The 27,261-nt window shown below is 35.6% G+C and overlaps 1 protein-coding gene across 2 annotated transcripts in view; it reads left to right on the top strand.

Moving 5' to 3' along the window:
- AHCTF1 (AT-hook containing transcription factor 1) overlaps positions 1-27,261 on the top strand; it is a 45,426-nt gene that overhangs the window by 4,747 nt on the left and 13,418 nt on the right. For both annotated transcript variants that reach the window (XM_082756280.1, XM_082756279.1), the window contains exons 2-25: positions 1,501-1,627; positions 2,812-3,065; positions 6,255-6,435; positions 7,217-7,424; positions 8,587-8,703; positions 9,970-10,054; positions 14,469-14,619; positions 15,192-15,324; positions 15,413-15,594; positions 16,071-16,132; positions 17,035-17,163; positions 18,653-18,743; positions 18,834-18,923; positions 19,091-19,231; positions 19,966-20,070; positions 20,621-20,714; positions 22,001-22,124; positions 22,237-22,293; positions 23,407-23,553; positions 24,289-24,476; positions 24,645-24,789; positions 24,883-25,014; positions 26,620-26,767; positions 26,855-27,005. In XM_082756280.1, coding sequence (XP_082612406.1) covers positions 1,507-1,627; positions 2,812-3,065; positions 6,255-6,435; positions 7,217-7,424; positions 8,587-8,703; positions 9,970-10,054; positions 14,469-14,619; positions 15,192-15,324; positions 15,413-15,594; positions 16,071-16,132; positions 17,035-17,163; positions 18,653-18,743; positions 18,834-18,923; positions 19,091-19,231; positions 19,966-20,070; positions 20,621-20,714; positions 22,001-22,124; positions 22,237-22,293; positions 23,407-23,553; positions 24,289-24,476; positions 24,645-24,789; positions 24,883-25,014; positions 26,620-26,767; positions 26,855-27,005 — 3,236 coding nt within the window. In that variant the 5' untranslated portion in view covers positions 1,501-1,506. The remainder of the gene's footprint in view (positions 1-1,500; positions 1,628-2,811; positions 3,066-6,254; positions 6,436-7,216; positions 7,425-8,586; positions 8,704-9,969; positions 10,055-14,468; positions 14,620-15,191; positions 15,325-15,412; positions 15,595-16,070; positions 16,133-17,034; positions 17,164-18,652; positions 18,744-18,833; positions 18,924-19,090; positions 19,232-19,965; positions 20,071-20,620; positions 20,715-22,000; positions 22,125-22,236; positions 22,294-23,406; positions 23,554-24,288; positions 24,477-24,644; positions 24,790-24,882; positions 25,015-26,619; positions 26,768-26,854; positions 27,006-27,261) is intronic.

Here is a 27,261-nt window from a genome sequence, read left to right as displayed (position 1 = left end):
GCATGTGCTCTGCTGAGTAGTCTTTCTTTGTTCATTACATAGTATATCCCCATTACTTTATCCTGCATTTGTCTTGAATATGATTTTTCTGCTTGGTTGCCTTCTTTCTCTGCTCTTTCAGATGTATCAGTTGGCTGTCCTGTTTTTCCTCTCTTGAAATTTCTTCTCCTGATTATATTCTCAGGTCATTCCTACTTGTTCAGCATCACAGAGTTGCAAAGAAACCTATGAAAGCAGTTGAATATTGATGGAAATTAAAAAGATGCTATTCAGAAGCCCAGAATATCTATTAGTATTTGGCATTATGGGTTACTCATGCAACATGTTCAGTCACTCATTTATGAGTAAACTCAGGCAGACTGCTGGTTGAAATACGGAGCATTTCACTGTCTGGAGCACCTCTATGCAGTGCAAAAGTTCATCCTGTTGGCATTGCTAAATGATGCTAACTATGTAAAGGGGGCCTAAAGGAAAGATGGGGAGAGACTTCTTAGCAGCTGTTGTAGCGACAGGAGAAGGGGGTTTAAACTAAAAGAGGGGAGATTTAGATTAGATACAAGGAAGAAATTCTTTACTCTGAGGGTGGTGAGGCACAGGCTGCTCAGAGAAGCTGTGGATATCCCATCCCTGGAGGTGTTCAAGGCCAGGCTGGATGGGTCTGGTGCGAGGTGTCCCTGCCCATGGCAGGGGGTTGGAACCAGGTGATCCATGAGGTCCCTTCCAACCCAAACCATTCTGTGATTATGTAATTACCAAAAAGCAAATTCAGCTAACCTACTGTGAATAAGTTGTCCCACTTGGAAGTTATCTGTGCTAGTTGTGAATGCTGGCAGAGTGGTCAAGCTGGCTGGCTGCAGCGGTGTCCTGCAATACTGACTTTGCCAGAAACTGTTGTGTTTTTTTTTTTCAAGATGTTACCTTCTTCATGTGGGGGCTCTGAATACTGGCAGAAGATACAGCAATGCATTCTCAAATGCATGAGGCTTGTGACTTTAGATAGAGTCGATTCCGATGCCCAGGTCTTGGAGAATAATCCTCCACAGAATGATAATTCATACAAATTATGTTTATTTTTCTAGTCATTTCCCCTTTAATATTCTGTAATTCATCTGTTATTCCCAGAGCCTGGTCTTCAAAACTAGCTGTGACTTACGCTGTAAGAGAAATAAGTTATTTTTCTAAAACCCTGTCTTACTCTGCAGTATGTGAGTAGACTCGAGCTGTGTGAATTGTTTTGCTGCTATTTATCTGTCAATACCTGTGCATTGCTTTTTTACTGAAACGTCTCAGGCATTAGAAAAGCAAATGGTTGTCACTTTGCTCTTTTGTAAGGTCAAAAACTGAATGCCTTTTTTTTCCGAATGCCTTTTTCCCCCTCTTGCTTATAAGAACTACATGTGATGTAAAAGAGATTATTTGATGTATATTCATGAAAATTCTGTGAATCTCAAAAATATATGTCTGACACGAGTATTTTTGCATTTCTTTATTTCTTTACAGTGAAGAATGCAAGACCTAACGGCTCAGGTAACAAGCAGTCTGCTGCAGTTTCCTGAGGTGACTATTCAAGCACTTGGGGAAGATGAGATAACCCTAGATTCTGTGCTGCGTGGGAAGTTTTCTGGAGGTGAGCATTACCCTTTAAAATGTTATTGTTGTATAAAGTCATTATTTTCTGGAGGTTACCTGAAACATAGGGTCATAGAATCAACTGCTTTAGATTGGTTCTATTGAGATGCATCAGGCTTAGAGAAGATAAAAAGGGTGTCTTGGTTATTTAAAATGCTAATATTAGAATGAACTTTGAAATCACAACAATCCTCACTGAAGGCTGAAATAATCTTATGCTATTGAAGTCATTTACTTAAGCATGCCGAATCAGTGAGCTTTCCTCAATTTTTAATTAACTAAAGAACAGTTTTTCAAGTAATAGTGTTGTCTTGGGCTATATTTATTTGCACCAGCACAAGCTATATGACCATCGTGATACCACATGTGGGAATAGTTTTACAATGTTAGAGACAAAAAAGAAAAAATATTTTCCAAACTGAGTAGAACAAAGAGGCTAAGAATGTTAGGCACTGCAGCCGTTATTTCCAAACTCCTGAATAGGATGCAGATGAATATCCAGTGAGAGTTTCTGAAGTGGCTAAGCAGATTAGATAGTTTTTCTTTCTGTGTGATCAGAAAGTAGAGCTGGGTGCCTGTCTGGATTTCCAGTCTTCTGTTAAGACCAGGTAGAATCCACCTACCTGGCCGTAAATGCAGTAATTGAGTTAATACTTCTTTGAGTTTGAGGTAGTTCTGTGACACAAAAACTCTAAATCCTTCGGTAATCACAGGTAAGATTTGTAATTTACTAATGCATTTACCATCATTTTAAGATAATTTCTTCTCAAATTCCAAATCCATACCCAAAGTAGGGATATGTCAAGTAAAATTAATAAACTGGAATGAATGTTACAGTTGAAATGTACTCGAAGAATTGAATATCCTTATGTATTCAGATGTTTTTTAGCAAAATCAAGCCAAATATGGCATACAGACTGGATCAATATATTGAAATCCTTGCCCCCAACAATTAAAATCATTCAGTATATGGATGGCAAGTGCAAATGCCAAGTAATAAGGTTGTAAATTTTAAGGTGGGCTGCTTGAGGATTTCAACGTGTGATTTTAAATAGTTGACCAAAATTAAGTAAGTTAGTCTTACTCTGTTAGGTACTTTCATTGAGGGAAAGGGGCGATGACTTTTAAGTTGCTTTCAGTCCTCTGCTGGAAATTTTGAGTCAGCTTTCTTTTCTCTTACAGGACGAAATGGCCAGGCGTGGTTGGCATGTGGTCCTCAACTTGAGGTAGTGAACTCTGTGACAGGAGAGAGGCTCTCTGCATATCGTTTCAGTGGAGTGAATGACCAGCCTCCCACTGTTCGCGTGGTAAAGGAGTTCTCCTGGCAGAAGAGAGCTGGGCTGTTGGTTGGATTGGAAGAAGCAGAGGGAAGTGTTCTCTGTCTGTATGACCTTGGAATATCAAGAGTGGTTAAAGCAGTTGTTCTTCCAGGAAGGGTATGTACTTGTTAATCAGAGAAACAAAGCTTTTATCTTACTACGTGGTGTTTCAGGAAAAGCTTTGGAGCATCTCTTTGTAGGATGTATTTTATTCTATGCTGTATTAACATACTGTAACTTCAGAGCATCCAGTCAAGAGAATCATGATGTAAAAGGAGGGGCCTAACAATACCATTGTCTTTAGAATTATACCGGTAGTAAAATGGGTTTGTTATCTAATTCTCCAAGTTCAAAAAAGGCATTGATTTTTATTTTTTTTTTCCTCGTCAGATTGAAAAAGAAAAAAGTGCTTTGAAGTATCTGTAGTACATGTTTCCTAAGTGGTTAATTTCTGTCAGAAGTACTGTCTTTAAAGTATCTCAGACTTCCATAGCTGTTGTGCAGTGAATGATTTAGACATTTCAAGTTGAAGTTTTATATCTTACATCTAAATAGAATGAGCTGGGAATAGAAAAATGAAAATAGGTTAAGAAGGATCATTGTCACATATTTAATCTGTGTGTATGGAAGTCATTTGAATATAGTTACAACTATCAGTTGTAGGAAGGAGTTTTGCTGTGGCACAGCAAACTGTTCAGGAGAAGATGTGAGGAATCTTGCAGGGGGAAGTTGGCTGTTTTGTGATAAGGGTTATGAATTTTGGGATAAAGCCAAAGCTTATCTGAATTTTTGCTGTTCTGCCCTAAATGTTTTTGATTACAAGCATGTTTGGTCTGTTGCTTTCACTTTGGTTCCTATCTTGTTGCTATTAGATTAATTACATCAACATAGACAGGGCACAGGTACTACTAATTGGAGCATAAAGTTCTTACGTTGTGTGTAGGAGCAAAGGTAAGCAGAAACAAGTAGATAAAGCTTGCACTTGACTACTCTCCATTTGTTTTGGATTTCATTATTCTGTAATTCATACCGGCACGTATGTAATGTATAACCTGATTTAATCTGCCTAAATGGTTCTTCCACACTGATTATTTTTAAAAGTAAAATGCAAATCTATTCTTAGTATCACTTTCTGCAGTTTGAGTTGTTGCTTTTTTATGGCTTTAATGAGCACGTTAATTTACGGACTGTTTTTACTGTGGGTATATCTTCTGTAGCCAGATACAGAGGTTAACTAGCTTACAGTAACTCTGGTCTGAGGTGTTCACCCATTGATGTACCCATACAGCGTAGTTATAGTGACTGTACAGCTGACTTTTAGTGCAAGAGTAGATTGGCTGTTCAGAAAGGAAAGGATTCAAAAAACTTGTAAACTTAGAAAAAAAAATGCCTTTTTTGTGGGAGCGAGCATCTCTAATTGCTTCTGGACATCCATGCAAAATGTAGCAGAAAAATTAAAAATGTTACTGCAATCCTATTTGAATTAGGTTCCAGTAAAAGCAAATTTGAACTAAAACATTAAATTGTTTTACAGTGCTTGTATGTTTCAGAACTATTGAATAGTATTTTCACAAATTTTCCTGGTTTGTGTGAGGCAGAAGGGTAGCATTGAGATTCAGTGAGCTGAGAGGAGTTGTCTTTGTTCATTCCCAGAATGAGCTGGCATTGGGCTAGGAGGATATGAAGACAGTGCAGAGAACAGTGGAAAAATGTGCTGTTTCAGGAGCTTTTACATAGAAAATTGATGTGTTAGAACCCAGAAATATTTTTTGCAAAAGTTGAAGATTCATTTGGAGCCAGTAGTACAATGACAATAATGGTCAAAGAAAAATTAGAAGTAACACCTGAACGTTGGGTAGTGCTGCAGTGAGGTGTGTACTGTACTTGTGCTCTCCTCATCACAGTCATCAAGATGCACAGCAAAAAATTTGAATACTCAAAATGCTTTTGGTACTGCTTTGAGTAGCAGAGAAGATTGGAGATTTAATTTGATTCACAGGAAAATGAAACAAAATGCAGGTATGTAAATAGCTGCAGATACTTCTATGATTAGAAGTGTTGTGACAGCTGAAAGGTAAATTCTGTAGTGGATTGTTGGGCACTGTGGTCATAACAAATATGGGAGAGGAGAAGACTTTGAGGCTTCAGGGTTTAGTTAGTTTTTCCAACACTGGAAAAAATATATAGGAAGAGAAAAAATATATAGGAAGAGACTACCTTGTGATGGACACTTCTTTCAGTTTGATGTGACGTTGTTGACATAAAGCTTCCTGTTTTCATTCTGTTGTATTTTGCAAGAAGCTAAATGACAGCCTACGTTCTTTCCTTGTATAGCTTTGCTGCAGGAGTTTTCAGGTGTTTGTATCTCTGGTATAGCAGTGAGTGCTGTCCCAGGAGGCGTTGCAGGTGCTGTGAAGTGTCTTCATTTTAAAGTAAAACAGCATGCAGACTGCCTTACAGCAGCCAGATGGCTTTTGAAGATCTCCAAGGAAGGAGACTACAACCTCTCTGGGCAACCTGTGCCAACACTCCTTCAGGGATCAACAGATCCCTGAAGATGTTTAACAGGGCTGGGCCCACTGTTGACCTGTGAGGTATACCACTTGATACTGGCCTCCAACTCGATGTTGTGCCATGGGTCACCACCCTCTGGGCTCAGCCCTTCAGCTGGTTTTTGATCTGCCTCACTGTCTGCTCGCCCAGCCCATGTAACAACTGTTTGTCTGCGAAGATCCTACAGTAGACAGTGTCAAAGGCCTTACAGAAGTCCAGGCAGACAATATCCACTGCTCTCCCGTTGTTAACTGGTATAGTCATTTCGTCACAGAAGTTTATCATGTTGATTCCCTTTGGTCAGTCCATGTTGACTTCTGATGTCAACTATGAAGGCATAGACTATATCCCAGTGCTGATAGGCTGTGAGCACTGGGAGAACTAGATTTTTGCCTTATGTAAGGCTGTTAAATGCAGTAAAGTTTCTTCTGTAATTAATTTTAAAAAATTCCTTAGTTATTTCTAAGTAGGAAAGAGAAGTTGGTAAGCTGTAATAATGGAGTGTACAATGTAAGTTGGAGTTTATTCAATTAAATAACTGTAGGAAATACAGTAAATGAGAGGCAGTAGCAGATTTTAGTACAGGACTGATTTTTTTTTAATTGAAATAATTGAAAACAATGCTTTGCTTTCAAGTATTGTGCATTTATGCCATAGTGAGTGTTTCTGATGCCCTAATTTTGGTTTCCTTGTTGAATGATTTTTGTTTAGCTTGTCAGACAGGTTAAATGTTAACTTATGCTTTTCCTGTAGGTAACTGGTATAGAACCCATAATTAATCATGGAGGAGCCAGTGTGAGCACTCAGCACCTACACCAGAGTCTGCGATGGCTCTTTGGAGTGGCAGCAGTGGTTACAGATGTTGGACATATACTTCTGGTTGATCTTTGTTTGGATGATTTATCTTGTAGTCAGAATGAAGTAGAAGCATCTGGTAAGCTTGCATTTTTTTTTTCAACTTGAAACACCCATTTTAAATGTAAGAAAGCTTATGTCTTTTAAGTAAATAATATAGATCCAATTTTGAATATACTAGCATACAGACTACTGATTGCAGACGGTGGTTTGGTATCATGAAGTCCTGAACTGGTTAAAGATGGGAGTGGCGTAATGCTCTTTCTAAAGTTAAAATGCCCACCGTCTTTCACCAAGATCACTATGTCACCAATTCTTGCCAGTGAGGTATAGGAACTTTACTATCTGAGCCAGTGCAGCTGTCTGATGGGAAGTTGTCAGAAGCGCTCTTTTTATTGGGAATGATATTTTGCTTCTATTAACTAACATGGGGGCAAGTTGTAGGCATATTTTTAAGATTAAATCCAACTTACCAAAAGTCATGCATTTGCACGAATGAAATACCTGATTTACCTATTCAGTTTTCGTATGCTGTTCCATTATTACAACAGTAGCTTCAGGAGTTGATGTCCTTCAGAGAGCTTCATCATAAGACCCATGCTCCTGATGTACGGAAGTCAAGAAAAAATTCTTTCTGGTTACACTTCTACCAGATTTTGAAATACAAGTGAGAATTTCAATCACGTTAGAGTTCATATGTATTCAAAGAAATGACAATAGCAAATTACTGTTGCATAAATGGATATTTGGCCTTGGATGGTAAAACTAGATTATCAGTGTTGTCATGTCAGTGTTTAACATGCATGCTAAGTGAAATAACACATTCTTTTATCATGATTTTTTTTTTTGTATGTGTGTAGACCTAGAAGTTGTCACTGGAATTCCTGCTGAAGTTCCACAAAGAAGAGAAGCTGTAACCAGAGAGGGGCGACATCTCTGTTTTCAAGTACAAAATCCATCAGGAACAGCAATAACAACCCTGTGCTACATAAGCAGAAGCAATCTGCTTGCTGTGGGTTTTTCAGATGGCTACCTGTCACTATGGAATATGAAAACTTTGAAGAAGGAGTAAGTAGGCTTGTATGCTTGCAGGAGGGTTCAAAGAGCTCAATTCTTGACTTAAGGAAATATGTTAAATTAAAGAAACTTTTTTCAGGGACTGAAATTCTTTAGAATAATCCTGGAATGCTTAGAAAATCTCTTTTGAACTACGAATTCATACATGGGATAAGTTGACCACCTTCTCCCCAGTGGCCTACGTTTGTTTTACTTATTGTGCCTCTGGATTGAGGAATTGTGGAAAGCATTCTTGTTTGGGTTATGTTAGGCCATTAAGATGTGACAGAGCTGATTTTTCTAAGACAGTGCATTTTTCAGAACTAGTTACTGCAAGTAGGGCATAAATTGCAAGGCTGAAATATGTTAATAATAATTTTTTTTTGTTACAATATTCTCTAAAGAGTCTAGGGTGAGACTATTGAGACACGAAAAATCAATAGCTGACCTGTGATCTAATATTTCTTTCTTTCTATGTTTCAGCCTTCTCTGATACAGGCGATTGGCCTCTATCAAGAAAAGGATGCATGCGAATGAAAGTTTGCTTAGAATGCTTGGAGACTAGAAAAAGGGACCCATAAATTTATGGGTGATAGAGAAGTTAAGGGATAATTTCAAAGAGGAATCTCTCTTGAAATACTTGGCCAGATTTAGAAAGGGATTCACTTAAATAAATCTGCAGTGACTAACCAGAAATTATTGGATACGTAAATAGACAGTGGTGAAATAACTAGTTAGCAAGAATAGATTATGAAGTTACATATAAAATTCACAAGTCTGGAAGAAGAATGCTTTTCTGCATAGTCCAAGTAAAGAAACAAGAAGCTACTTCTGTTTGGCACTGTTTTGAATTTGTTAAAAGGAACTTTAAGTTCTATATTTAAGTAAGATACAAAAGTAGGAATCGTCTCTTGCCCAGCAATTAAGTAATTGTTTGGGAGAAACTAGTTTGAATTATCTTATGCAAAGGTAGTAAACACAGGTTATTACATTTGATAGACAATCTCCTTACCTCTTGAGTAGTCCTTGAAAAGTGGTCACTTCCTTGAATCACTTGTTCAAGATGCAAGTATGAGAGTAAGCATGTGGGTACTCTTCTGAGAAGATGCTTCTACTCTTCTGCAAACTTGGCCGATAGACTTACCTCCCTTATTTTTCTTCTTTAAACCTGTAGGTACCACTCTCAACTTGAAGGAGGAAGGATTCCTGTATATGCTGTTACTTTCCAGGAACCTGAAAATGATCCTCGCAATTGTTGCTACTTGTGGGCTGTTCAATCTACCCAAGAAAGGTAAATTAAAGTATATATTCTATATTTCACTGAATTAAGTTAAAATATGCTCACTTTGTTTAAATATCCAGGGTGTTTTCTCAAGTACAGAAGGTGTTAAGCTTACAATGCCGTTCTTATAGTTTTTAACAAATGTGAAGACGGAACTACTAGTTAAAATAATGATGACCTCAGAAATCCTTTTATTATAGAATAAATTTCTTCTTTCATTTGTAGTTTGAAACCTCTGAGAAGTCAGTCGATGAGAATGAATAAACATTGACTATCATGTTGTAGTCTTTTTCTTGAGTTTGGGATTTCACTAGGAGTGTAATGCCATTATATTTGAGCACTAGTATATCTGTCATTTTCTTTACATACTTTCTCTTAGTTTTGACTGTTGATGTTTCTTGCATTTATTGAAATTGCTGTTGTAGAATTGTGTGTCTGTATTTTTAGAGAGTTCTCTGGAAGCCTTGGGTTCATGCAGTTCCTACTTTGCTCAGAGTTTCAGAAAGAAGGTGAAACAGTAGTGGCTATATTTTTGTGCTTGCATGCATAATTATTTCCTTTTGTTCCTTGATGACTGCTTTATGATTTGTTTGATACTCACAGTGTGGTATTAAAAGCAGTTTAGGCTGCAAATCTAGAACACTAAATGTGCCGGTACAACAGCCTGCTGTCCCTAAAGGAGGAGAATCACAGTATTGCTGATGACCGTCTGCCAGTTTTAGCATTCTTTGGAACCTCCATGAGTTAGTTCAGCTCATCTGGCAGAATACCATCCCTGTTCAGCAGAAAAGTAAATGGTTTCCTGCTGGGCTAATGAAGCAAACCAGTGTGTGCAAGGGTGCAGTATATGCAAGAGAGAGACTGAAATTTTGTGATAGGGGAAAGGAGAGATCTCCCTCTTTCACCATTAGTCAGCTATTTTGTCAACTCAGCTGTTCACAGAGTTGCAATCTTTTAAAGTTTAAATTGAAAGCAGTTTGGCTTGAGAACTCTTCGCTGTGAAGAACTATTTCCAACATATTTTAGTATATACAACATATTGAAGCTTTCAAATTACATGGTTAGCATTTACTGCTGTGGAGCTATTAGTGTCCAAATTTCCTCCTTTATGTTTTAGCAGCTAAATGTGACCTATTGTCATGTTTAGGGAAGTGGTGTTTTTCTTTTCTGCCAGAGCACACTATTAAGAAAACTTTGGTCTAGGTCTGATAAAAATGACAACGAGGACTATAAAACAACTTTCTAATCAAATTTCATCATTTGTACCTTTTTCAGTGAAGGTGACGTTTTGAGTTTACATCTGCTGCAGTTAGCGTTTGGTGACAGAAAACGCTTGGCATCAGGACAAGTCATGTATGAGGTAAGATATGTGTGTATGTGAAAATATGACAACAGTAATCTTCTCTAAGGGGAGGATCAATTAAGTTGGCAGGGTAACACCATCAAAATTCAGAGCTGACTGAAACAATCATCTTCAGCTTATTCCTCTTGGTCATGACCTTTGTCCAGGCATTTTGAAAACAAGTCATATGATTTTAAACTCTGATGTCATGTGTTCAAACTAGATTCATTTGCTAAGAGCTCCTGTAAACTCAATTTCCAAACAGAAAACAGGTTTTACAAATAAAATTATCCTTAACCAAAACATCAAATTAATGGGGTGTAGTAACAGAAGAAGGGCTTTGAGTAGCTTTGTTTGTTTAGCCAAACTGCAGACTTGAATAAGCTTCTCTGTCTGTAACCCTTTTTAAAAATACAGTTGTGTATCTTTCTTTCCTGATCTTTTGTTTTATATTGTTGTTTTTCTTTTGTATTTTGTCAGCCAGACTGTAAAGAGAATGCATCTATAGTGTCTTAAGTATTGATCCTGAAGCATAGTAGCTATTAAGATCCTTTATACATCTTGATTGGCTTTCCTGTTAAATCTATTCTTAAAGCCAGCAGAATATGTGAATACAGTAAGCAGTGGTATGATTTGGTCAAAAGAGTATACGTGAATTGTTAAAACTGGCTCCAAAAATAATGTGTTTAAAATATGGGTGAGGTATTGGATACCGATGCTGGTTAAATCTAACAGATATAAATAAGATTAATCTGTTTGATGACTGTCTCTAGCAAAACATAATTTTGTATGCTTGAATCTCTTCCAAAATTCCTTTAAGTCAAGTCCTCTTACTTGGAGCAATTCTTTCCTCCTATTCTGGTGGTTTTTTTGTTTTGTTTTTTTTTTTTAATTGAATATCCTCAACAGTTATGATTCTTATGTCATGGTACTCTTGTTTTTATAGGGACTGTGCCCTTTGATGTTTTAGAACAAAGGCAAAAATTTGAGTATAAATTCTGACCTTTTTCCTTATATACAGCAAAGCTCCTTCCTCATTTGTAAATGTTGCTTTTTGAATAGGTTAAATTTAGGTGATTGGGAATGGTGGTGTTTCTTTAAAAAGCATTACCTATCACGCTGGTAAGATATTTATATCTCCAAGTGATTCACTAGGCTCTAAATATGGATACCATCTCTTTATTTTTGTGTGTGTTTTTTGTTGTTACGATATTAATATACTTTGCTTTAGAGGAACAGCACACCCTTACTGGGTTTTTAGTTTTTAAAAGGGCTTTTGCTACAGTTCACTTCTGTGTTTCTTGCACTGCTCTAAGAACTTTGGCAAGTTGATAGGACAACGCTTCTTTAATCTTTTTCTATTTCCATTTTTTTGTACTACTTTGTTATTTATACTCTTTTAAATGTTATTTTTAACTTCAGTCTTGGCAGTGGCAGAGGTTGTACCATGTTGCATGTGCTTCTTTGGAAAAAAAAAAACGTCTACGTCCATCACTCTTGTGGTAACCAAGTTCTATCTCAATGCTTTAATGTTAGAATGTGGGTCCTTTTACTATTGAGCAGTTTTTTGTCTTAGTCACCTTATTTGTCTGAATTAGACATGACAAGTGTCAATTTTTAGCTCAGAAGTTCAGCAGATTTTAAAAATGGATTCAGTAGCAATTCCAGTTAATACTTTAAAAAAAAAAAAAAAAGGCAGTGTGATAACATAACGTGCTTTTGACTCCAGAGAACTGTGGTGTAGTCAAAGAATTTAAGACACTTAACCTTCTACAGACCTTGCAACACGTAATTCATTCATATTCTTCTAAGAGGTATCAGGTACTGTTCTCTGGATTTGAGATATTCTACCCCTGTGCTGTTTCTGCTTCCCATAAGTGTTGTGGACATGTGAAACTGGGACCAATCTTACAAGATGATTGAAGAGAGAATTAAACAGCTGGACATGCTGGGGAGAAAAGATATCTGACTTCTTCAGCTAGCTTCCATATGAGCCACTTACACATACAGCTTCATACCAAGACGTGATAACACATACTGTCAACAAATTAAAAAAGATTGAGACATGTCAGGACAAGGAGGTGTGCTCTGCAGTTGACATGAGGGAAACGTGTAGTGTCACTTTAGCCAGTACTAGAGCTCTCAGTGGGTTTCTGAAGGTCTTAATACTTAAATATGCCTACGCAGCTGTCTGAATCAAATTTCCTGTTCGTGTTCAGGGGCAGAAGGTATAAAAATTGTTCCAATTTGCCAGGTGAACTTTGAGTAAACAGAAAAATACTATTGGCCTTTGGCCATTGAGTTGAGTTTATAGGAGCATGAAAGATTTCTTTCCTATATCAGTTTCCTATATTGCTTAACATAGATTTGCTTTCCTCGATGGAAAAATTAGCATGCGCTGTTATGCGTCAGGAGTTTTCTAGGGCAGGAATTGTTTGACTTCTACCCCCCCCCCCTCCCAAGTTGGTGAGGAACTGGCCTTTATGAAGTTACTCAATGTCAAGTAGGAGAGGTATCCACATATTCAGTGATATTTTTCTGTGCTGAGTTAAAATAATTATAATTTCATAAACTAAAAGATCTGAGACCTTTTGATCCTTTTCCTTACGCCTCAAGATCTGAAATCTCAAGTCAAAGGGAGTAGTACTTTTTAACCTGGCTGCATAGGTTGGCTTCTTAAATGATGTGGAAAAGCTATAATCAAAATCATCTGGACTTCTTGAATAGCAGTTTCCTTTAAAACATCCAGATACATATGTGGAACGGTATGAAAAGGACTTGGGCCTAAGCACAATGATAATTCTTTAATGCAGTTGGATTCATTTAGCAGCACTTTCTGGTTACCACTCACAGTTCTGTCCTCCAGTTGCCTCCAGGTGGCCCTGCTTGATCAGGGATTTGGACCAGATGACCTCCAGAGGGCCCTTCCAACCAGCAGAATTGTCCAGCAGTTAAAATTCATCTCTAGCAGGTTTATTTGGTTTTAGCAGTTTATTTGATGAAACAAACTTTAGGAATGGTGGACTTTTTTTTTTTTTTTTTTTTTCAGGAAGGCATTTTATTAAAAATTGTTTGGATAGTTTCCCGCCATAATAGAAGTGAGATTCAATTAGGCTTTGTGCTGGTTTTTCAGGGGGACCTTTTATATTTTTCTCATCTGTCTATGTGTGTCTGGTATTTCTGAAGTTACTTGATAGAATGGACTGTGCATACTTCAGGGTAAACTTCAGCATTTTTCTGTGTAGTAATGAAAGACTTTTTTTTTAAGACAGTCTTGATATTTCTTTGTAGTATTTCTTCAGAGAGAAAATTGGCCTCTTCTGAGGCTAGATGAATTAGATGTGCCATGTGAGACTGTATTGTTTTGTTCCAGCTCATTTCAGAGTTCTTAAAGCTTAGGAAACTGGGGTAGAATTGATTTTGGGATTGGTTTGTTTGTTTAGGTTTTAGGGTTGTTTTTGTGTTTCGGCATTCCTTATTTATTTGTGGTGGTGGTTTTTTGTTTTGAGGTTGTGGAGCTGTTGCTTGTCCACAATACGCAAATTGATGTGTTTCATGGCAGACAGTTTGAACCAATGCTGCATTTGGAAAGGCAGTATTTCAGTTACTGCTTACTGTAGAAAATGATGCTATCAGAAACGGCAGCAGGACTGTGTTGAACCTCTGAAATATGTCTAGTAGTTTGCCCATTCTGAAGTAATTTGTGATCCTAGATGTGTTGTTCATGTCTACCCCATTTTGTCTCTGTTTTCCTCTTCTGCTGTTGGCTGTGCTTGGTGAAGGAACCAAGGAATATTTAATCCATTAGTCTGACAAGATCAGAGGAGGAGCTAGTAGAAGCTTATATGGCCTGATAGAAGGTTGTTAATCAGTAAGAAATTTCTCATAGGTACTCCAGAGGGATGTGTGTTCACTCTAGTGGTGTGCTTATAGTTAATATCTCTGTTATCACTGTATCTCTGGTGTGCTTACAGTTAATATCTTAATATTAATAATAAATAAAGAATTTCAGCTGCTGTGATGCCATTACTTCTCTGATTTCATGGGTTCTGTAATCAAGACATGGAGCAAAGAGCTTTGTTTGCATCTGTATTGCATTATTTTAGGAATCTATTTGTAGATACGTATTTTGATCTGTAACAAACCCTTGTTTGGAAGAAATTCTGCAAAACATTTTTAGAATTGAATAATGTTAGAGAAATGCTGTGCTTTGAAAACAGGGAAAGTATTATCAATTTTACCCACTATGATTTTACTTTTTTTAAAATTTGCTTGCAGATCAGATGTAATTTGTATTTACTATTGGAAATAATCTAGGGGGAAATACACATCATCACATCTGTATTACATTTAGATACATACAGTTGATTTAGGTATAATGTTTGTTTTCATTTCAAAATGACCTTTTCTCTCTTCTCTTATTCTTCCCCAGGGCTTTGAATATTGTGATGAAAGGTACAGTTTAGATCTCACAGGTGGAGCCTTTCCCTTGAGAGGACAGAGCAGCAATACTAAATTACTCAGCTGTCAGACTGTAGAGAAATTTCGCAACCACGTAGACAGAGAGGATAGCATTAATGAAGGTTTGTTGTGATGTCCATGTTTGGTTATTCCAAAAGGAATGGTTTTGGAATGTGAACAATGAATGTTCTGTACCCACGGTCTGAAAGTTAAATATCTGTATAGAATAGCCTGTTTGGCTTATCTAAAAAGAAAAATGGGATGCTTAAGTTACATTTAAAGATGGAAATGGACAGTGCAATGAAGAGATCTGGTATTGAGTAAATTGCGTAAAGTCAGAAATTGTGCATTTCTTTTTTAGAAAAATATTTGACATAGCCATTTTTAAAACTTGCATTTTTAAAACTTAGCCATTTTTAAAACTTAAAAAGTAATTTGGACATTGTTTATTAAAGCACAATGCTGGTCTTTGCAGTATTTGCAAAGAGCAAAAAAAACCGAGGAAACTGCAAACGAGCAGTATGACTAATCTATCACAGAGAGATATGCTATCCTACCAATTTTTTTATTCTTAGTTGGTGTTGTCTGTCATGAGTGAAACAGAAGAATTAAAATGAAATGGAAAGTGATGCTTTAAAAATATCAAAAATATAATATTTTCTACTACTGAGACACAATTTCTTGTCTTTTACAGTAATATCTCCTGACACCAGTGTATCAATCTTCAGCTGGCAAGTGAATACATATGGTCAGGGAAAGCCATCTACTTATTTGGGTGTATTTGACATTAATCGCTGGTATCATGCTCAAATGCCAGATTCACTAAGGTAGATTTTTATTAAGTTGTTTTCAGTGTCCTTACAAATAACTTAATTTGAATGTTGGTATTGAAATTATATATTTGCTTCCTTAAAGGCCAGAAGAATTCCTTTATAATTGCCCCTATTTTGCCTTATGGTCATTGGATACTGTAATAAGTATGACTTCTCCAAACCGCATTTTGGATATTCTGGTACACGAGCGGAGTTTAAGTCGTGGAGTTCCTCCTTCTTATCCACCGCCTGAGCAGTTTTTTAATCCAAGTACCTATAACTTTGGTAGGTATTTCACTGTTTTTAATAAGGATAAGTTTAAGAATTGAGGTCAAATGTCATTTACTGGTTCTCTTGTTCAACGTTTGTCACTTAAAAATCAACAACAAAAAAAAAACACACATAAATCCAACGTGTGATTATGCTGTACCAACAAGGTACTTAATATCATGAAACACGCCAGAGACATTGTGGGGTTTCTGTGCTTATATAACATAGCCAGTGAATTAGTGATGGTTATAAAATCACATTACTTTAAGCTGAAGGTCTTCAACCTCAATAACACTAGAGATAAAAAGTATATGTGCAGTAATGATATTTTTAAATGTTTGTAAATGAACTGGCAAAAAAAAAAAAAAAAAGGCAAAAAAAACGGGGGGTACTCACATATTTCCAGATACATTTCTGTGTTAAAAATGTAAACTGGCTGTAAGGAAATGGTGAGAGTATAGAATTCTAACAAACATTCTTTGTTTCTGCAGATGGTACGTGCTTGCTGAACTCTGGAGTTGTTCACATGACTTGCACTGGCTTCCAGAAGGAGGTGATCTTTTATTTTATCTTCATTGAGAATGTCAAGAAGTGTTTTCTATTGCACTGTTTCCACCATCAGGCCATTTTGTGGTTATTCTGCCCACCCACTCAAAGAATTGCAGCTGCATCCTGCCAGTTTTAAGCAAATGGTTATGTTTTAGGTCCACTGTGGGTACTGAAAACTACCATTGACTACTTGTGAGCATGATGAAGGATTGGATGTCCAGAAAGGAAAAGAAAGTTGTTCTTAAGAACAAGAACAACAATCCTGTAGAAGTCAGGGAAAGCTGTTGCTTCTTGATTGATACATCGTACAGTCAGGGTTTTAATCTGTGATGAGAAGAAAAAAAAGTTAAGATGAAATGTCTTTTTTTTTCCTTCCAAACTTGGACAAGTAATAACTTCTGAGCCACCACACAAATTGTAACAAGTCATTTTTTTCAGCTAGCTAAGCATTTCCAACATAAGTAGTTACATATCTCATTGAACACAAGTAAATATTTAAGAACTAAAGAACACCATCCCACAGAACTGCTTGATCAGCTTCAGCACAAACAACTACGGAAAGGATCTTCCAAAATGTGGTTTAAAAATGTGTTAGTTTTCATTTATATAGGATGTATTTTGCTGCAGTGATTAAGGAAAAGGAAAGGTCAACCTAAAGAAGCTAGAAAATACCTAGATAAAATACTGTAAGGGCTGATTTGAGTTGAACAGGATTTTTATAAACTGTAACTTAGTTTGGCTTCCATCTTTAAGACTACATAGTAATACTTAGATCACTAAAGCATGTTACTGATGCAACCTTCTGGGTAGTTTGTCAAAACTTTCTTTTTTTCCAATGATTATTTAGAATCTTCATGGTTAAATTACAATGATGTTTTAATCTGTAATTTTTGATTGATGTTTCAGACCTTGAATTTTTTGAAGAAATCTGGTCCTTCAATAAGTGAAGCCATTTGTGATAGCTACAATAGGTGTCTTATAGCTGGCTTGTTGTCTCCAAGACTAGTTGATGTCCAGCCATCCAGTCTGAGTCAGGTGAGTGCTCATCAGAAATCAGGGGTGGGAGGAAGACCTGTGCGGTGCCAGGAGTTGGACTTTGTGATCCTTATGGGTCCCTTCCAAATCGGGGTATTCTATGATCCGTGTTGTCTGACAGGGCTGTGGAAACTCTAAGACCTGATAACTTGACACCCACTGCTTTTTATCTGCTTTATCCCACTGCAGTATTTGCAGCCCCCTCTTTCATAGATTTTCCATTTGCAGTACACCAACCGTTCTGTCATCTAAAGTGTTTCATGAGAAAGGGAGCTGTTGTGATAAACAGGCAGGGGAGAGCAGTCCTCCTACTGCCCTCATGTACTAGTCTCTTGGATTCTTCACTGGATTTGGGGAAGTATGTTGGGACAAGAAACAATTTTAAACAGTCTGACAGCTGAAGGAAATTTCTTGTCAAGTTGGCCTGGCCATTAGACTGCTTATTTTGCAAGCATGATGCATAGTCTTAAATTCAAAATTGATGCTTTGATGTCAACTATAAATTGGAAATAAGTTGGGGATTTTTTTAATCATTGTTTGATTGTGAAAATATCACTCAGAGACTTGTGGATTTGAGCAGGGATTTCTTTTGGTTATTAGTTAAGACAAATTTCAGGATTATGGTCAAGAAGCTTGGTTTAGAGTTTTCTTTACCACCGTAAGAATTCTTTGTTGTTTCCTTGTCTGAAACAATTCCAAGAAAAAGATGGAAATGTCCCATGTTTATTCTGACTTGCAGAGATTGCTTTGATCATAATGATTTTACCTAGAAGAGAAGTGTAGTTTTGACTGTGTTCTAAAGAAATGAATAACAAAAACACAAACAAAGAGTAAATTCAGTAAAATGATATGAAGGATCGTTTCGCTTGAAGTATCAGAGCACCAGCTGCAGTAAACTACCCTTTAATATTTTATTTCTGTGCATAGTTGTTACCCTCCTAAATGAATCCCACTATGTTATAATGCACTTTTTGAACAGTTTAAAATAAAATCTAAATCTATTAAAATTTACAGTTCACTTTGTTTCTATAATTTTAGAAAATTATAGCTTAATGTTCTGATGTTGAAGCTGCCTCATGTCTTTCCAGTCTAGAAAGCAGCTTGACCTTAGCTTCACTGCTTCTAGTGCAAACATTGCATATTAATGCATTCCTGATGCAAAACTTACATGCACAAAATGCGTAATGGATATTAGCAGAGGATGTTACCAAAAATAGTTAATTGGAGCTCAGTAAATTAAGACTATAATGCAGAGGCATGCAAATAGAGGTTAGAATTAGTAAGTTGAAATATCAGAGGAAAAGTTAATGTGTTCCGCAAACCAACAAGACTGTGATTAGAATTAAGAAAAGGGATATGGAATTAGTTGAGTATGCATGAAAAGACTTTTTGGTGTCTATATGAGTTTACACTTAGAAACACTAATTATTGATGGTTCAGACATCGCAACTGTGTAAGACGATCATTTTATTTTGCCTGTTGCATTTAGGAGGAGCAGTTAGAAGCTGTATTGTCAGCTGCTGTCCAGACAAGTTCTTTAGAACTTCTGACTGGGTGCATTAAACATTGGACATCTGAAGGTAATACATCTTATGTTGACTTTGTTTTATATTTTTGAGTTTTAAGTTGTTCATTCATTCATTCCTTTTTGTTCTTTTTGTTTTTTAAAGAGCAGCCAAGTTCTGCTGCTAGTTTACGGTTTGTTCTTGAGTGGACGTGGAACAAAGTGATTTATACAAAAGATGAATTTGACCAAATCTGTGAGTATTACTGTAGTCATTTTGCAATCATAAAATTATCCTTTGAAATTGAGCATATTAAATAATCTGACTCTGTATGATATTGTACACAGTACTTTAAATGTACTTTGAAACTCTTGTTTGGAATTACACTATAGGCTAATGATTTAATATTTATTCTTGGAAAGGTGTTCCACTGTTTGATGGCTCCTGCAACTTCATTGACCCACAAACAATACAGTCTCTTCAGCACTGCCAGTTGGTTTTGAGCAACCTTAGCACAGTTTTGAATTGTTTCCTAGCAGAAGCACAAGAGCTTACTGAAAAAGGTTTGTAACAGTATTACTAAATCTTTCATATGTTCTATTGTGAAGTTCATATTCTCATTCAGGGTGACACTTGGGTTGTAGTTGTGGAAACATGAATTTTTGTTGGTTTTGATGCTCAGAAGACAAGTTTAGGTAGGAGAAGAGCTGTTAGTGAGAAATTGTGACTATTGCTTAATATGCATCTGTTCAGGGAAATGCTTTGTTCTGGAGTTTCGTGCAAGTGAGTAAGGGAGGTTACATTTAGCAAGAAGCTTTGTAAGCAACTAGACTGAAACTGCAACAATTATATATGGTAATGGTTAAAATTATTCTCTTTAGTTCTTAGCTAGCAACTCAGTTGAATACAAATACTGCATTACAAATTATAAAGGAAGCACAAATGAGTAACTTGCTAAAAGAAAAGTTGCTTAAGTTTCTGCAGTTTTTTATATTATAAATTGTTTGTGGCATATTGAAAAAATAAAGCTCTTTTCCTTTGCCATACTAAAAATCACTGCTGTATTGAAAACAGATGTCTTAAGAGTGTATTCAGTAGTTCAGACTCTATTTTAATTTTTTTTTAATGTTAACCTTTTAGTAAATCTCTTGCTTTGCAGAGTTATTTTCTGTTGTGATTGGTTTTTTTCTTCAAATGAGAAAGTGATACAGAGATTTCTACCACATTGTTTTGCTGCTTTCCACTTAGTATTGTGGAGTTTGTTTAAAAAAAGTTTGTTCTTTTTTTTTTTTTTAAGGTGTTACAGACTTGACAAATAAGCAGCTGGTAACTAGCCTCATTTCTTTGTATGCACAAGTAGTCATCTGGTTCTGTCGATCCAGTCTCCTACCAGAGGGTTTAGGTAAGCTTCAACTGTAATTCGTTTGTAACAAGGAAACTGTCCAGTGATTCCTGTAAACATGTTTTTAGCCATAGTCTAGTAAATGTTTCATCAATAACAAATAGTGTTGTTTCCATGATAGTATATGCTGAAGTTCTGTTGGTGAAATAGAGATTTCAGTGTTTTTTCAAATGTGTTGTGTAGAATAATGCAGCCAGTTTCTTTCCTGCGTGTTCTTTAAAAATAGCAATAAGCTTTTGAGTTTAGGGAGGTAATTTGGATCAGTAACATGAAATACCTAGTATTTTAAACATTTTTTTAATAGGTGGTTTTACTGTTACAGTACATGTTCTGAATTTTACATCAACGGTAAACTTCAAGTGACAGTGGAGGCAAGAAGGAATTGTCTTGTGCCTTCTGTTCTAGTAAAGGCAGAAACAAAGTTAGTTTCTTTCAAAGCTGAAGGCTTGCTTATGCTTCTTGATGTGCTTCTTGATGTTTAGCTTTTATGACCTTCTGTTTAAATTTAATACAATACTACTTTAACTTGCTCTTGCTTTACTGCCTGTAGATGATGATATGCACTTGTCTAGACCTTTCTACAATTATCCTCTGATTCAGAGCTATTATACTGGTCATCGACAGAAACTTGAGCGTTTATCAAGGTAAGGTTTACCAGAGAATTCTGGAACACTTCCACTGAAAATTCAGAAGTTAGTGAATAGCTTTGATATCAACAGTTGTATTTGCTGTGCTTAATGCATTTGTCAGCAATACTCAATTCTGTGATGCACATGTTCTGTTGAATACAGAGGTTACTTTCCTGTGCTAAAATGTGTGTGTATACTTCTGCTTAGTACCAGTCCTTGTTTTTTTTTTATAGTTTAAGGGAAAATGATGAGGCAATAGTTATGTTTATTGTTCTTGTCATTTTTTTTATAAATGTCAACCACAAAACACAATACTCACAAAACAATTATTTTGGACATAGAATAAAGCGTGTTTTTGAAAATAAATTAAAAAAAAACATTTCTGTTACTGACTGGTAATAGATGGTAATAATTGTATTGGCCTAAGTCTCCTACTCACAAGTAAAGCACACATTTGTGTGCTTTAATAAGATTGTCAGCTACAAGTAATTTTGACTTACCTAGCATAGTACTGGCTATTGGATAAAAATCACTTTTTTTTTGCTTTTTTTTTTTTTTTTTTTTTGCTTTTGATCATTGGGGAAATTAAATGGCAGAAACAGTCAGTAGAAGACTGGTGGTCTATGGGACAATGTAATTTTAAAAAGTTCAGACATACATAACTGTAATGGTATGTCTATAGAAACATAAATGCTGCTTATGATGGTAAAAATTTACCTGTATGTCCAGCTTTCTGAAAATAACAGTGTATTGTAGAATGGCTTGGGGACCTTAAACATCATCTAACTCCAACCCTCATTTTTCAGTAATAAAAGTGAGATACTGAAAACAAAATGTGAAATTTTCATTAAGTTGTGTATCAGTTACTATATTGGAACACTCAATTAGAGGTATTATATTGCTCTTAAGAAGTTGTGTTTTGATGCTGTTAAATTTCTTCTGTTAGTATAAGAATGATTATTTTTGGCACTTAAAAAACATTGTTTACAATTCCTTTAGTATGGTAAGTAACACAGCCTGAAACAGCCTCATTGCAGTTTTTAGTGTAATAGAACAACTTTTAAGATTCTCATTTTCAACTCCTATAATAATTGAATAGAACTTAATGAACATTTCTCAAACGACTCACGTATTTGCATGTATATTTCAAGTGATATTCACAGCGTTGTATGTATGTCTTCTTTCTTTGCTTTAGAAGAGTTGGCTGGTTTTTTTTGTTTGTTTGTTTGTTTGTTTTTTTCTTAAACTGAAACAGAATTAGTGTTTTACTCTGTCCAAATCCTTGTTGCTTTTTGTTCCAGAGGAAAATGGGATTCTGACTGCTTGATGATTGATGGAATGGTTTCCCAGTTAGGAGAACAAGTTGAGAAACTGTGGCGGAGAGATGAAGGAGGAACTGGGAGATACCCACCTGTTAGTTTACACGTGAGTGTTATGCTCCTTTAAAAAACAAAAAGCAAAAAAGCAAACAAGAGCAAACGACTTACAGATGATTGGAGTTTTTTGGTTTTCTTAAACTTTAAATTTCTCATTTCAGGCACTGCTGGATCTCTATTTGTTAGAAAACATTGAAGAAAATGACAAACATGCAATTGTATCCTTTTTATTTATTTCTATTTTGTTTTCAATATGTGCACATAAATGTACTTAAATGTCATGTGGGTGCCTAATAGAACTTTTTAATTTACACTTCAAGCACAGTGCAAGTGTGAAAAAATTCAGTTCAGAATTAAGTGGTAATCAGAAGCATTGTTTTACTTCTCAGTACTGTGGATTTTTTATGCTTTGTTGCAAAGTCTTTTCTGGTATGAGCAAACAGGTGTACTAAAGAATTTTAAAGATAATAAGAAAAACAGTTTTTCTGGAAATGTAAATGTATTTTTTTAAAGCAGCCGTATCTGTAGTAAATGGCAGTTTCCTAGTATGATGCGCAAAAAGTGCTGCTTCAGAGGAAAAGGAAATGTAACAGAAGCTTATCAGTACCTTTTTTTTTCCCACCAGCACAGCTAACAGCGATTGCTTTTGTTCTGTTCTAAGTGCAGGCACACAGAATAATAAACAGAGAGAAGGGAAAAGCCAATGTGCAGAAACTTAATATTTAAGCTGCTGAAATATACAGAATTGCTTTCTTGCCTAAGCAAACGGAGAGGGGAGCCAAGAGAGTTCACGTGTTTTAAAAGCTGTTGTACCTTACAGCTGACTTAGAGTATGTTCCTAAAAACACGTTAGAAAGAGAGAATGGCATTACCAAAGAATCATGCCATTTTAAATTCAGATTTTTTTCATTGAGAGCTAATACATTTCATAAGGATTTACTTTGTTTTGCATACTCTGGAAATGAGGAAATAAACCAACACCAGGGAATTTGTAAGCCTTGAGTGTTTCAATGTTTTGAATGTCCATCTGGTAGCTCTTCTGACTAAACAGTGGTCTGAGTTTAAAACTGAGATATTTAAATATCTAAAGTTAACTTTTTTTGAATACCTTACAGAAATTTCTTCCTGGTTATGTACTCAGGATGCAATTTTATGGTTCAGTATTTGGCTTTCTTTGGTTTATAATAGCTTTAAATGGCAAGACTAATCCATTACTCTTTTTCTGCTTTTTAATACTCTTACGTTCTCATTCATTACAATCTTTTTAAGTATAATGGGATAAATTTTTAATCTCAGAAATATATTTGCCTTAATCAGATACTTGATATCAGACAATTTACTTGCTGCTAGATATCATGCATTCCATTCCGAATAAAACAGAAACTTCCATTGACTCGTTCCCAACTGTTTTTGCTATCCCCTGGGGTCTCGTTAGGCTTATTCAAGGTTTTTGGCTTCTGGATCACAATGATTATGAAGTAAGTATGTTACAGTTTGATTAGGCATACATTACAGTACAAAGCTATAAACTAAAAAGATTTTTTTTCATTGGTGCTGAGCTCATTAACAGTTGATAAAGGAGCAGAAGCTCTATTGTAATATTGTTGCTATTCTTTCAGCAATAAATTATGATTTGAAATTTTGTTTTTATTACTTTGATGGGAAATTGATTACAGAAGAAATCAACACGAATAATGCTTGTTGTTTAAATTTTCAAAGCCATTTGTTTAAGTCATTTTTAGCTGTTGAACAGTTTCTCAAAAACAATGTTTTGGGTATTTGAAATACTAAAACTGTGATCATAATAGTATGATTCAAGGCAGAAGATTGCAAAAGTGACTTTTGAACCTTATTCATGTTCTTTCTGGTGCTGAAGTTTGTTCTTTGCTTTTCATTATGTTAATATAATCTGGGAGAATAACTTGTCTATTCAATAATGTAGTTATCAAATTTCTGTATACGAATATTACTTTTTATTAACCTAGAAATGTGCAAGTTAAAGTTCTTTTAAAACAATTCTAGATGGCTAACATTTTTTTGTGTGCAAATGCTTAAACATTCTTATTTATATTTCCTGTATCAAATATTTCATTAGTACTAGTCATTTAAAATTATCTAATACACCTTCACCATTATTTAGGAAGCTTTTGAGTGCTTTTATTGCAGAAGTGATTATTATCTATCTTAATAAACCTATTTTCTAACTTTTACAGAATTCATTGGCCCTTCTGTTTCATCCAGCTACAATCAAAACTGTGTCATGGCAACATATGAGAATTATTCAATCGCTCATGTGCCAAGGAGAGCATAGGCGAGCCCTCAAATACATGCAGATGATGAAGCCATCAGTCTCAAGCAGTAGTGAAGTGCAGCTTTTTCTCACTGTGTTGTTGTCCAATAGGTAAAGAAATATACGCCACAATGTTAGTATTCAAGTGTGGTGAAAGGTGGAGAACTAGTGATGTAAATCACTGTCACTTCAGTTCCCTTTAAGTGTTCAGTACACAGTTTTCAGACATCTTTTGGATTATATGATTAATACTCTTTACATGTTATAAATTAATAACAGGTGCATGGTGGAGGCTTGGAGTCTGTTGCAGCAACATAGCACTAAGTTAAATGTAGAAGAGCTGTTAAGACACATGTATGAAATCTGTCAGGAGATGGGACTAATGCAAGATTTACTGAAGCTCCCTTTCACAGACACTGAACAAGTAAGTGTGGACAAGAAAGAAGTCTTAATTACATTTTGGAAATGATAAGAGGCAGAATCATAATAGTTTTCTGAAATGTGTTATTTCTCATAGGAGTGTTTGGAGAAGTTTTTGCAGACCAATGGTGGTGTACAAAATCACGAATTTCTTTTAGTTCACCATCTGCAACGTGCCAACTATATCCCAGCACTACAGTTGAATCAGTCAATGAAAGTTAATCTTATGGTAAGCATAAATGTTCTGTCCAGGGGTGCAAGTTTCTTTAAGGCATTACTATTTTTGATGGTACTTCATAAAAACCTTGTTTTTTTATTGTTCAAATATGGTTTAAGTGTTTCTTATACCATTCTTTTGAAATACTAGGAATAAGTTTCTACACCTTAAGTTGCAGCTGAACCTAAAGGTTAAACAAAATCTTTCACCGAGTCAGAGCTATTTTGTGAACTTATAAATTGTTACAGACCGGTTGACTCCACTTAAAAGTCTGAATCTGAGGAATCTACCTTTTGTAACATAAAGCTGTAAATTTAAAATTTCACTGTAGTCCTGCATTACAAAAATAAATTTTTACCTAATTCCTAACAGTCTAAAGCAAATTATTTTTGCTAAAGAAAAGTGTCTTTCACTGTAAATGGTCTGGATAAGGCAAGAAGATAGAAAATGCTTAAGCTTAAATAGTGTGTACACAGTGTATATGTAAGCTTAAATACTGTTTATTCAACATCAAGGGATTTTAAACCCTTGAAGAACTCCAGGTCCAGAAACTAATGAATGAATTCTGTATGATTGCAAGAGTGTTAATTCAGTGTAAAGTATTCAAGGATATGAGCAAATTACTGTGAGGTGCTATAGGGCATGGTCTTTGGTTTGAACTGTTTTTTGTATGCATGTTGCTACTACAGTAAATATCAGCCAGTCTTGCTACTTAGTTGTTCAGATATGTATGTTACATACATATTAACATAATATATGCATATTAACATATTAATAACATAGGTTATTAGAAGTTGCTTTGATCCTTTCTGTGGAATGAAGAATATGTTGTATGTCGTCTCTTGCATCTTCCATGCAACTTTATTTTTCTGAGAGCAGCCTGGATGCATATCCAGATGTAAAATTTTATTATTTTTTTTAACTTCCTCAGTTACAGTATGAGCTCTGTGATTCCACAATTTCCATTTTACCTCTAGTATGAGAAAAATCAATTTTTATCTACCTTCTGTTTCTTAAAATACCTCAACATTTCACGTGTCTATGTGAACTTCTCTTACAAATCTGTGATGCGTATGATGTTTTCCAGGACCTTAATTTTGCAATGAATCAAATCTATTAGATGGTATTGGAAGTTCTAGGTCCTGCATTTGAAAACTTACCTGTCTGGAAGATGTGTATAGGTAGCTTTTTCTTACCTGTTTGAATATTCAAATTATTTTGTCTAACATAATTTGCAGGTGCCTTGTATATAAGGACATCTCAGCCCTTGGTTTTTCAGAAAACCAAGGTCCATTGTTACTCTTTGGTAAGCTATTTGAGAGTGGGAATTGCAGGTGACAACATGCGTGGCAGATTAAGTTTGTACAGAGTGCCAGAACTCCTTCAACTTAAGGTTGTAGGCTCATTGTTCTGGAAGTCTTCCGTCCGCTTGCTAAAAATATTAGGCAGAATTGGTGTTTGCTGTTGGGTAGAACTTGCTGTTACATGCAGTGGATGCATTTTAATGCGTCTTTAGAGGAAATGTATTCACTAATTAGAATAGCACAGATTACAATGAACTTTTTGTAATTAGTTAACTTTTTATAAACTTTTTCCTTTACTCTTTTAATTTATCAGCATGATTGTGATCCTCGCTTGAGAGAGAGAGCAGTTACCAGAAATTCTATATTAGACCAATATGGCAAGATCCTTCCTAGAGTTCAAAGGAAGCTGGCTATGGAGAGAGCCAAGCCTTACCATTTGCCTTCTTCAGTCTTAAGAGAAGGTAAATTTTGGGGGGAAAAGTGTAATGGACAACTTACCACCACTTGGATTACATAAGGCTAATGTTTTTTCCCCTCTTACTTTACAGTATCAAGACCAAAGCCATTATCGACAGTAGCAAAAAAAGCTAATGCAGAAAGTGTGCATACAAGAGCAACTTTCATCAGTGATGTGTTGTCCAAAATTGGAGAAGTATGGGTAGGAAATGAGCAGAAAACCAGTTTTGCACAAAACAATAGGTAAGGATTGTTTTAACAAACTTAAGTCTTTAGATAGGTGTTTGGATAAAGATTTTTAAAAAAAATGTTTGTGTTTTGTTTTCTTGGTGTTTGAGAAACCGGACCTTGAATAAAGCTTTGTTTGGCTGCTTTGCATATGCAAAGTAGAGTAATTATTATTAAATGCGAGAAATAATATTTTGAGAAAGTTTTCTGTTAATAATCTTACTTAAGCAAATACGTATTTTTATGGTGTTAAATGTGTTTACAGAATTTA

The sequence above is a fragment of the Aythya marila genome, assembly GCF_965140915.1.
Source record: "Aythya marila genome assembly, chromosome: 3".
In the NCBI taxonomy this organism is placed as follows: Eukaryota; Metazoa; Chordata; class Aves; order Anseriformes; family Anatidae; genus Aythya; species Aythya marila.
Note: the sequence above shows the minus strand (reverse complement) of the source record. Positions and strands in the feature narration are given on the sequence as shown.